Source organism: Pleurodeles waltl, chromosome 1_2 (assembly GCF_031143425.1).
Source record: "Pleurodeles waltl isolate 20211129_DDA chromosome 1_2, aPleWal1.hap1.20221129, whole genome shotgun sequence".
Classification (NCBI taxonomy): Eukaryota; Metazoa; Chordata; class Amphibia; order Caudata; family Salamandridae; genus Pleurodeles; species Pleurodeles waltl.
Window position 1 is genome coordinate 881,569,518 of NC_090437.1, and position 12,459 is coordinate 881,581,976.

The following is a 12,459-nucleotide window of genomic DNA, read 5'->3' on the forward strand; positions in this document are numbered from 1 at the left end:
CGAACCAAACGGGAGGTGGGATCCTTTTGGGTCTGGTCAAGTATTACTAATGTTTATTCCTCATCTTTCAGAAATATCAGATCCCCCTTGTGACATATGGAAAAATCATGGTTCATCCAAAATCAAAGAGTTGACATCCCCTATGCAATATAGTTTCGACCAACTGAAGGAACTTTTATGCAGTGACCCTGTCTTAACTTGCCTGGACTTTCAAAAGCAATTTGATTTGCAGACTGATGCTTTGGGCTGTGGCATTGGTGCTGTTTTATCCCAACCTGACTCTGAAGATGTCCTGCGTTCGGTTGTTTACATTAGTCGTAAGCTCTCACCTGAGAACTCAATTATGCCACAATCAAAAAGGAATGTTTGTCAATTAAGTGGGCTTTGGAATCCCTGCAGTATTATTTACTTGGCCGCTCTGTTATTATTTTGACTGATCATGCACCCCTTGTTTGGCTTGCCCACAACAAGGACTTTAATCCTAGGATTCTGAGATATTTTGTCTCTTCAACCTTTTTCCTTCCAAACTCATCATTGAGTTAGTCGCTTGTAGACTAATGTGGACTTCCTGCCCCATGCAGTCTGTTCTGTACGGCACGATTGGCCATTCCTGGTTGGGAGATGTTGTAATAAAGGTGTTTGTGACCCTTCCAACATGACTGCCATCATGGGACAACAGAAAATGAAGGTTACACCTCTATCACTGCCCCTCAAGAAAAATCATGTGGGTGTGACATTGCCCAATGAACTGGCAGAAGAGGATGAAAAGGAGGAGAATGGCCCCGGGGACAGAGAGGTCAGTGTACATAGGACACCCATGTCAGGAGATCCACAGAGTAATGGGAGACATCAGCAGCAACGAGAGAAGGCACAGCGGGAGCATAATGGCACAGCGGAGGAGCGTGAGAGGGGGGCCTCCAGTCCAACAAGGTGGGAGCAGAGTGAGGGCAAAGCAGTCAACAAGGGACGATCACCGATGGCAGCCGACTTCAGCAAAACCAATGGAAACCCTGCGTTCAGACCCAGTAACCCAAGGGAGAGATGTGCTTGGGTCCCTATGACTGCAGCCCAGTCAAGTGTTGATTTGCTTATTGAGAGAGTGGCAATAGCATGGGGAACACTAGATACTTTCACTGGGCTACACTAATGTGATGTTGTTGGGTGTGCTCCAGGTGGGGAGCACAAGTTAGCCTAATAGCCATAGGATAAAAATGGAACTCGCATCCATAACATGGGGCAGTACTAGTGACTGGTGATGGGTATCAGATTACAAGGAAGTATCTCAGGCTCTCTTTTATGCTTTCCAGAGGGTCTGTCTGGTGACTAAAGAAAAAGGCGGAAAAGTGAGGAAGCCTGGAGAAGCAAGCAACCTCAGAGGCCATAAAGAAGAGCGAAGGAACTCTTTTAGTAGGAAAAAAAACTACTTCATTTATTACACCAATATATGTTATAAACTCTCACTAAAGAAGCCTTAATATAAGGTTTGTGAAACAATAAAACAACTCCATCTCAACTATCGGTCTGTGGCTCTTCTGTCTGAACTGGTTACAGCCTCTATATAGGATAGCCACAGGTAGTTATCTCAAGCATTATGGGAGTTCTTTTGTGGTTATTACCTCGGCCTTCGACTGGTTTAGTTTAAGAAAGTTTGAGTGCATCACAATTCAAAAGAAGACTTAAAACATTTGGATCTCCAGAGGCTTATTTATCTTTGTTTCTGCTGGTTAGGCCTTGAGACAACCATGTTATCGGTACCACTTGGGGGGATGGGTTCTAATATGATTTATTCGCAAGGTATGGATGCCTAGAGATGGAAAATATGAAACAGCAAGTCATAACTCTTTGCCTTTTGGGAGTTACCATTCCACTCCCAAGATAACTTGATGTGAATGGAATTTTTGTCATAATTTTAATTATTTTTAATGTTATTTAAAATTACAATTACAGTAAATGTGATTATATAAATTGATAACAATTACAATAGTAATTATGATATATTAGGTACACCATGTAAAATGTATACATTTTTAATGAATTTCCTTTTGCAGAACTGGTGGTGAATGACAGTGCAGCATCATAAAGAAGACTGAAACAAGTACATCATGTCCCTCTGATCTCCAGTGTATATTTAATTTATGGTCAAATGTCCAACATGGAGTTAAGCTAACAAGCCCACAGGACTAATCATCATGGAAAACTTTGTTAAAGGCAGTTCAAGTAAGGAATCACATTCCATTGTTAGACAATGCAAGAAATGTGGAAAGCAACACAGTTCCCAAGTATTTTACCACAGGAAGTGCAGGAGCTTGTTTACTATGAAGAGAGATTTACAGACTATAGGCGAAAAGCTGAAGCAAATGTGATGCTGCAGCGAGTGGATGCATGAATAAACGCTTAAACAGAAGAATATCATTAAAGTCAAACGTATATGCTGAAGAATGTATATTTTGTGGAAAGATAAAATGCTACAAGGGAAAATCAATGTGTGAAAAAATAATCAAGACCACGGAGCTTAGAGCTGACAAAAGGATTTGAAAGTGTGCAATCATTAATTGTGATTCAACGATCTTAGCAGTTTGTAGTAGGAACATAGTGTCTGGAGAAGCCCATCTCATGCATCTGGTTATAGGACCTATACAAGTGTTAAAGCAAAGAAGGAAGATCATGTATCTATTATTCTAACTGATGATCACTACAAAAATATGAGATGAAGCATATGATTAACTATTTCAATACATTAGAACTGTGATTATTCCGAACAAAGAGGTAATACGTGTGATAACTCTCACTGAAAGGCTTAAAACCCTTGTGACACTCAGAGGAATACAGAGAATAGACAAATCAACCAAGAAGCATATTAGAAGAAAATTAGACTCAGAGTTCGATGACAGCCTCCACATATTACCAGACAGCCAAGGAAAATTACTAGCCCAACCTGACAGTGTCATGCTACAGGACATTGTAAGCGAAAACCAGAGTATGAAGACAGAATTGTCAGTTTTAAAGGTTAAGGAAACACATGAACAAAATCATTGATCAAACTTCATCACACATAAGAATAATGATTAAAAAAACATCAACACCATTGCCGTATCATCCATCAGATGTTGATAAAGATTCATTTACAGGGCCTGATTACTTTAAATGGTTTCTATTAGGACTTCTGACTGGAGAGTCAGAAAACACACAGCCATCCAAAAGGGCCACCTTACTTATGCATTCAGTCAGGACACTATATATGCAGTCACAAATGGCCAGACCCCCCCCCCCAACGCAATTGATGCTCCCATACACCAAAAAAAACACTGACAGGCAATATTGAAATCATTTGCACTTTAAAAAGACTTGGTCATGGGACTGCATACTCACAGCTAGAAGAAAATGATACCACCTTGTGTCTTCAGAAAAATGGTGCTACCTTACATGAGAAAATTGTTCTTTCAGTCGAAATTCAGCTTCATGTCTTCACTAACATTGATAAGCTGGAAGAGAATCTTATTGGTAAGGGCACAACTCATTGAGTCAGCGGTATAACTGTGCAGCCTAAGTTGTTTCAATAGAACCTTTTAAAGCTCCTCTCCCAAGCATTGAAAAAGCAAAAGCAGAGAACATTGACCACTACAAATACTGAAGAATTTTTCATGTATGTTTCTGGTGAACAAGTTGGGCCTCAGCCAGTGATGACATGCACCGAAGTCATGCCGGAATGTGTTGCCCATTTGAAGCTTGCACAAAATAAGAACATAAACTCGGTTGTTACAAGACAAGAAGCTAGCCTCGCACAGATAATACCAAGTTGGACAGGATTTAACATCAGTACTAGAGACCTAGTTAGTGTATCACTGGATTCCATTGACTACTTGCACACCATTAATGCCCCTGCAACTGAGTTGACAACTGTTTCTAAATTTTGAAACAGTCAAAGCTGATAAGGGAATCACTGCATTTGGTGAAAATTGTAGTGGTCATGGCTCAAGCCCTCTACGCAAAAGCAACTGAGATCGTGTGGAAGCATAAAGCAATGTACGACAGAATCATTCTTAGAATAGGCACCTTTCACACCATTTGCAATGTCATGTCAATTCTTGTAAAATGCTTTCAAGACGCTGGCCTTCACAACCTTTGCATTGAAGCAGACATGATAGCAGAAGGATCAATACCATCAGTACTAGAAGGTTGTACATATAATCATGCAGTTCGAATACACAAGTCTGTATGAAGCTATGGTGAGACTGGCTTGGTTGGAATTTATCCCCTGGGTGGAGAAGAATTACGAAGAGATCATTCAGGTTGTCTACTCCTTCACTGAGGATGTTAATGACTTTGCAAAAAGACCTATGTCAACAGAGATTAGACTAACTCTTGCAGAATGCTGCCTTTGCCGAAGTAAAACAACTTTGGGATGTATTTCTGGAACATCTTCGTCATGACAATGGATATCTCTCTGCATTTTGGATGTCGTATGTGGATATTGTTGAAAATGTCTTGCTGACTCTGCTGCATGCTGCTCGAGAAGGAGTTTGGCATCGCACCATCATACGCTCTATGACCCCATGGTATTTTTTGCATATGATAGCATGAACTACGCTAGATAGCTTTCTGTACACTATGCAGAAATTACATTACTTACAGTGAAACACCCAAAGATACACCACAACTTCATTAACAGGTGCTTTTACGGTTCAACTGCCAGATGTTAATCCGTTTGGACAAATTCTGGTCAATTAAGCGATAAAGGTAAAAGAAAACAATGACACACTGAGTCCAGGTGGTACAACAAGTTTCAACCTCGAAGCAGGTGCTGTAAAAAGATATTATATGACGGCTGAACACAGAAGTGTCTTTTTGGGTCAGATAAGGGAAATGGTTTGTAACAACAGATCAGATCTTACTCACGCAGACCGATATAAGTCACAAATTGACGAAGATTCTGTTATGTGAGCTGTTATGAGAGCTTTTAGTCTGGTTCAAAGCTGGATAAACCCATTTGTTGAGCCACATGATCTCACTAGTCTCTCCATGGCAAAAAAGGCATCTCAAGATATAGTATCTGAGATAATATAGACGCTTGAAATTGGTGAACAGAGCTATATAGGCTTCAAACTACAGCGACTTGAGAATAATCCACCTATTAAGAAGTTTCATGACCTAATGAAAATGAACAAACTAAAAACCTTCACTAACATGGCCAAGAAGAAGGCAGTGAACAGCACTGGCAGTACAATCATCATGAAAGCAGACAAAGCACTATTTGGTTCAATCATTGTGACAGCACAGAAACAGAACCTTAATATGGCGGATGTACTCTCTCATCCCTTAGGACCTTTACCATGGGATTTAGCAACTCCAGAAGGTCTGTTATGAAAGACAAACAAAACTGTTTTAGTAACATACATTTCAGAAAAATGTTATCCCAGCTGAGGAAATACCTGAAAATTCAGCCACACTGATTGATGGTATGGTTCTTGTTCAGAGAGTAAAAAGAGAGGAATTGAACTTTAATGAAGTGGCTCTGTCTGTCTTGTCCATGGCTTTGAGGGAAGGAAACAGGAGTCAAAGAATCGATGTTGTGTTTGATGTGTACAATGAGACGTCTATAAAGAACAGCAAAAGGACTTGCACACCAGTTACACAGTGTCTCACTTTCCCCGATTCTCAAACAATGGAGGAAATTTCCAAGCTACTTAAGGAATAAAACATCCCTCATTGCATTTCTTGTTAACAAATTAAGGAAACCAGAGTATTTTGTAAAACATGAGAATAAAACACTGTTCACGAACTGTGAAGATAAATGCTACAATATCACACTTGAAGGGAGCCACGAAGTGCCTGATCTTAACAGTACAGACGAAAAAGCAGATGATTGTTTGTTGCTGCATGCTGCACATGCTGCTAATGAGGGTTATGAGGCAGTAATGACAAGCTCAGATGAAACCGATGTGTTTAATATGTACTGGGATTCCATGACAGAATCATGGCTAAATTATTTCTGAAATGTTACTAAAATACACATGAGTCCTTGATATTCGAAAAACAGCTTCAACTCTTGGTGAAAATGTTTATCAAGCTATGATATGATATGAATGATGACATTATTCAGAAGAAGAAGAAGATGATGAAGAATGTGAATGATAAAATTGTGTTTATGTTCATTCACGACATACATTGCCTATGTAAGATGTGACAACTATTATTATTTGAAATGGTAAGTGTTAATTATGCATATAATCTATATCAATATATGAGAAATGCAATTATATTTTATTGTTATTATTTTAAGGACTGCATTGTTATAATTAAAATTAATAATCATAATTATTTTTTATTGTATTGATTTTAACCAATCTGGTGGAATTAGATTTATTCTCCACATATTATGATGAATTTGTATGCAAAAATATGAAAACCACTATATGTTGTGGCTTTTATTGCTAATCCAATAATATCAGGCAAAAGGCAAAGAGTGATGACTTGCTACCACATATTTTCCATCTCTAGGCATCCATACCTTGCAAAAAATCATGTTAGAACCCATCCCCTTGAGTGGTACCAAGGGCCTTAATTTGGGGTCCTGGCTCATGGCCTGTGTGGTCAAATAGCCTTTGGTCTTATAAGCACCTTGTAGATAGCACCTTGTCATGGGTAATAAGCAATACAAATCTAATTACAATAACTCATAAACGTTTAAGCCCTGATCAGAATTGTGTCTTTAAGTTCACTTCTTGTGCAAACTCCAAAATGTAATTACAAATTTTTCCCAAATATGAGTCAACATGGCAATACCCATGGATGATTTGCAGCAATAATATGCAAGTGAACATTTAGGGTGGATGAAATTTTGAGCAAACGTTTTAAAATCTCCATTTTGGGGTGCAACTCTGATACTGGTGCAACTTGCACACCTGATAATTTCCACAATTAGTAGTATCAGTGATTAGTGAGTGTGCAATTTGCACCCACCAACTTCAAAAGGACATGTAACCAGGCCTTGGGTCCCCCACTTGTTCATCTTCTGGGTTCTGATGGATACATTTGGAAAGTCACAGCCGGGACTAACAAAAGGTACAGCTATTCCATAGTAACACAAGATATACAAATACTCATTAACAGTGACAATAAAAAACACAAACATGCAGCCAAACAGAACACAGGTGGCTTTCTTACTATCATGCTGCTTGAAGAACTTGCATTGCCCCTCCTGGATATTGTCGGGAAAGCAATGGATTCTTTGTATTCATCCTAGTAGAAAAAACAGTATTATGTAAATTATTTAATTTATGTTTCATACCGCTACCAATCCCAGCATATGTTTGCCTAAGAGCATGTTTATGTTTTATTTTATTAACAGTATTTTTTAAAATGCATATCTTGCTTGGGTTTCAACGGACTGAGGCACAAGTCACAGTGCACCTGTCACTGTAGGCGACATGGTAATTAATGTGGGTGCACTGGGAAAAGGGTCAGTCTTTTTCACCCCTTGATTCGGGCATCAGCCCTAACATGCAAACAAACAAAAATCCAAGCACTGGTCACATCAAACAACTGTTTACATTTAAACATCCAGATTATATAAACCCATGTGAAAGTCCTTCATAGTCGACTTTCATGCATATCCAAAAAAAACAGTTATGTAATCATATAAGTAAGAGTCTTTGCTATTTTGCGAAAGATTCTTTATTCGAGATCTACAAATTCCTTTAACGAGTAATGACATCCACAGTGTTATGTATCCAGCAGGAGAAAATGTGGGTGCAGAATAATATATATAGCAAGCCTGAGGAATCATTACCGAGAGGATTGGAAGGGAGGGGAACACAATACAGTGTGAAAACAACTTGGAAGAGAATTCAGACACAACGACCTTGGGACAAGAGAATGTAGAACACTGGATAATAATGGGAAGTGGAGGAAAGAAAAGACTGAGAGACCAGGGGAAGGTAAGTACATAGAGTTGATAACATGTTCGCCAACAGAAAGTCGGTCAAAAAAGACAGGAAAATTAGACTCTGACAGACATCTATACAGTTTGCATTGAAACTTGTATGATCAATCGTCTTTCAGTGGGAGTGCCAACAAACACCAAAATCTCACTCTGCTGTAACAGACCCGCTTTATGTGGAGGACAGCAAAGGCAGTTCCTCCACTTCTATTCTGTGGAACAATCACAGTGTAAACCCTAGGCATAGGTTCCTACTCACATGGGTTAATTTCAAAGGTTGCATGAGTGATACTGTTATGATGTGAATGTCATTTAGAATGGAGAGCGTTTACCATTCCAGAGGTGGCAGTTGGTGAGCAACCTCTGGGACGGTCGGATGCCAGGTTGTGTTTCTCCGATTAAACTTCATACTTGGATTATTGGCTGTCTTCGGAGTCATTTCCTCAACATTTGTGGTGACAAGGATGGGATTCGAACCCATGTGTGCAAAGCACAATGGATGTCGTATCAATTTAACCACATCTTTCATGATCACATCTCCATCCATATCGGCCCTCCATTGCATCAACGAAAAGGAACCAGTCCCACTGCTCAGTATGTCATGAACAGTGGCAACAGCACCCTCCTTGTCAGCATCTCTTACTCCAGCACCATCAACTTCTTCCCAATCCAATGATAGCCTTGACGGACAATCAGCTTGAACATTCTTCCACTCCTGCAAAAATTTGACAGTGTAATTGTACTCCTAAAGCCTAGCTGCTAACCTGGCCCACCTGGCCGATCCTTTCCCTGCCCCTCCTGCAGATAAGATTCACTCGCACTTTATGAACATAACCTCTGAGACATCCAATAACGCACAGTGACCTTTACGTCCACACCTCTTACAAATCTTATTGGTTGCAAAACACTTCCCTGAGTCTGAGTCATGAAAGTTGCTGCCACAACGTGCACAGGGTTTGCAGAGCATCTAGCAAAGAGTATAAATATTCTATTGTGGGGGTGATAAGAGATACAGTTACGGATCAGAGTGAGGACAGAGTTCTTGTAGTAAATTACGATTCCAAAACTAAGGAAGTTTCTCAGCTTAAGGGTAGAATGTCTAGACCTTCAGCTACCTTTACGGTGTGTGGGAAGGATGTAGAACTTATGGTCGATTCCGGATCTATGTATATTATTATTCCAGAACGGGTATTTAAGAAGCATTGGATGAGTGTTGAACTTTTACCTAAGGATATTAATCCGGGTGGGTACCAGGGAGAATCTATAGACATTTTAGGGGTGTATGGAAGGTGACATTCAATACGGTTCCAGGTGTGTCAGGGGCAAGGTTTATGTTTCGGCGGGTGGACCAGCAATTCTTGGGTGGATGCATCAATTTGATCTGAACATTATGATACATCCTAGGGCCCCCAGTCAAGTGTTGGTTGTGGAGGTCCCAACTTTGGATGATGTATTGGCGGGTGCGAGAAAGGTGTTTGATAAGAAGCTGGGATGTCTCAGAGGTTATGTTCATAAAGTGCGAGTGAAACCGAATGCTGTTCCTTCCCAACATAAAATTGAGGCGAGTGCCTTTGTCTGTTTGGGATGTTCTGAATTAGTTCAATGGCCCTTTTAAGGTCCAGTGGGTCGGAACATATTTTGTGATCTTGGAGAATGGGGAAAGGTGGAACTTTCGAAATCTGGCGTTGTACCAGAAGGGTATGACACAGGGGAGTGTTGATGATTGTTGCTCAGGTTTGATGTTTATGAGTGATGATGAAGTAGTGAGTGGGATGTCTAATGATGCTTTGCACAGTGATTTTGAGGACCAGAGTGGTGTGTGTGGGAAGAGGGGTCCTGTTTTTGGGAAAAGGATTAGGAAGCCACCTCCTTCTTCTTTGAAAGACTATGTTAGATAAATCATTTAAGGCTCTTTTCGGAGGTGTATGTTTAATAATTAATTTGTTGTTATAACTTTTTATTATTATTGTTGATTGTTTTATTTCCTTTTGTTTTCATAGTTGCTTTGTTAATGAAGAGGGAAGGATGTGTTATGATGTGAATGTTATTTAGAATGGAGAGCGTTTACCATTACAGAGGTGGCAGTTGGTGAGCAACCTCTGGGTCGGTAAGATGCCAGGTTGTATTTCTCCGATTAAACTTCATACTTGGATTATTGGCTGCCTTCTGAGTAATTTCCTCAACATTTAAGTGCGAGTGAAACCGAATGCTGTTCCTTACCAACATAAATTGAGGCGAGTGCCTTTGTCTGTTCGGGATGGTCTAAAGTGTCTATTGGGGGAAATGTTGGCAGAAGAAGTTATAGAGCCTGTAGTGGCTTCGGAGTGGATTTCACCTGTGGTGATTACTCAGAAGGCAGATGGACGGCTGAGGTTTTGTGTTGACTTGCTGGGAAGTGGAGGAAAGAAAAGACTGAAAGACCAGGGGAAGGTAAGTACATTGAGTTGATAACATGTTCGCTAACAGAAAGTAGGTCAGAAACGACAGGAGAACCAGACTCTGACAGACATCAATAAAGTTTGCATGAAAGCTTGCATGATCAATCATCTTTCAGTGGGAATGCCAACAAACACCAAAATCTCACTCTGCTGTAACAGACCCTCTTTATGTGGAGGACAGCAAAGGCAGTTACTTCACTTCTATTCTGTAGAACAATCACAGTGTGAACCCTAGGCATAGGTTCCTACACACATAGGTTGCCTGAGTGATACCCATCGCTACAGCGAAGTACCCTTGGAAACCCTTCATCTGCGCACAACAGGATTAGGAGGATACTGGAAGTCCCATGACCCTCTAATCAGTGATTACAAAAACCACAGGCTTCAGTCTGAGAAGCATCAAGAGACCAAGCACATGGAGAACACCGTGGTGTACAACACCGACGTACATGACACATACACTCGCTAGAAATGATTGCCATTACTTCCTTACATAACATAATGAGTGGCGCTCTTGTTGTTTAGCTTAGTTCCATTTAGTTTTTATGTAGCACCACAAGCCATCAAATGCCTCAGAGGGTTATAAAAACATAAATTAAGCCAGCTAACAAAGACATTTTTGTAACCTTTGAAATCTATTTATCCTCTCAGTAATAGTTTGAGAAATAATGTTTCTGTCTCTGATGCAGTTTGTTTCGTTGTTTCAGTGATGTGGGCTGGCTGCTAGTGTCTGTTGGCTCTGGGTGCGAGGAATTGTTGTTAGAGGCTTTCGCTATTTTCCAGTCCTATTCTTAGCACGACATTAAACATGGTGATGCAAGCACAGTGATTGGGAAAGTGTGAAAGGTGGGGGGATGGCATTGAGGGGGCGGGAACAATAAGGTAACCTGGCTGGGTGAAGTTCCCCGTCTTCCAGTCTCAGTCTAGCAATTGGGTATGGTTGACCCAGGTTGCCAATTCCAGAGCCTCCAAGGAACAGTTTTTAAACGAAAGGAAGTATATAAAAAAAATAAAAACAATAGAGATATATGTTTCTCGAGAGTTTCCATCAACTTTGAGATCTGTCCCTGTGGATTCTAGAGATACATTTTTTGGATACGTTGTTCCCTATAGTTCTGTAGTACACATCTGCCACTGGTGTCACCTTGTATGGTTGTGGACAGAAGGGAACGTGTTATACAGTTATACAGAACGCAGACCGGGAGTTTATTGCTTTTTGTGTGCTGTCTGTGTGTGCTAGCTGATGTGGCCCAGCAGAATTACACCACATGCAGTGCTTGTCAAGTTGACAAGTCAATTGGTGTAATATTAGATCCCTGGGCAGCTTAATTATGTGATGCTTAGCTTCGTGTGATGTATTTGTTTATGTTTTTATAGCGCAGTAGACCGAATAGGCATCACCCTTACTTCACATCTAGATTTCAAATCGAGAGAAACTCTTTTACAAAGAACTTGAAGCTAAATGTCAATGCAACCTTAAACTAGGTATGGCAAAGGACAATTATTACAACATAAGACTATCAGTGTTAGACGATGAACAGTCATCGGATTCATTGGCTGAATCACTGATTCCTGCCATGGCTCGGAAAGTTTGTTTTGTTTTTGTTCTTTAAGGAAGATGAAGCCCTTTCGTCCTCGAATCAGATTATATGTCGCCAACGTGTTGTGGTGAAGCGGTGCACTGTCGGCTGTCATTTAATTGTTGTATGGCAGCCATATTTCTAATGTGTTTAGCTGTATTAGGGAGCCAAAGTTCATCGAGTGAATCCCGTGGGAAAATACTTCAAGATGACAGTATTGTAGAGTGTAGGAAAACCGTCCCTTAAAGATTTATCTTGCATAAAAAGAAGGGCAAGCGGACCAAGGGAGACAGTATCAGAGTAGTCAGACCCCTGTTTTATGTCTACCAGCCGCTGAGACGTCTCCCCACCTTGAATCACAGGACTACCTGAAAAGTTCGCAGTGCTTAATTTGCAGGAGGGGCCCATCGATACTCAGTTTTCGATCAGCACTTATTTGACCTCAACGGAGTTTCAACCGCAGCAAGAGATAATAACACATTGGAGGGAAATAAGGCAGAAG

General features: G+C 40.4%; 1 protein-coding gene across 2 annotated transcripts in view; it reads right to left on the reverse strand.

Annotated features, from left to right (window-relative positions):
• The window catches only part of LOC138245589 (uncharacterized), a 1,324,589-nt gene that overhangs the window by 1,175,609 nt on the left and 136,521 nt on the right, over window positions 1-12,459 (reverse strand). For both annotated transcript variants that reach the window (XM_069199313.1, XM_069199321.1), the window contains one exon: window positions 7,165-7,239. In XM_069199313.1, the coding sequence (XP_069055414.1) occupies window positions 7,165-7,239 (75 nt within the window). The remainder of the gene's footprint in view (window positions 1-7,164; window positions 7,240-12,459) is intronic.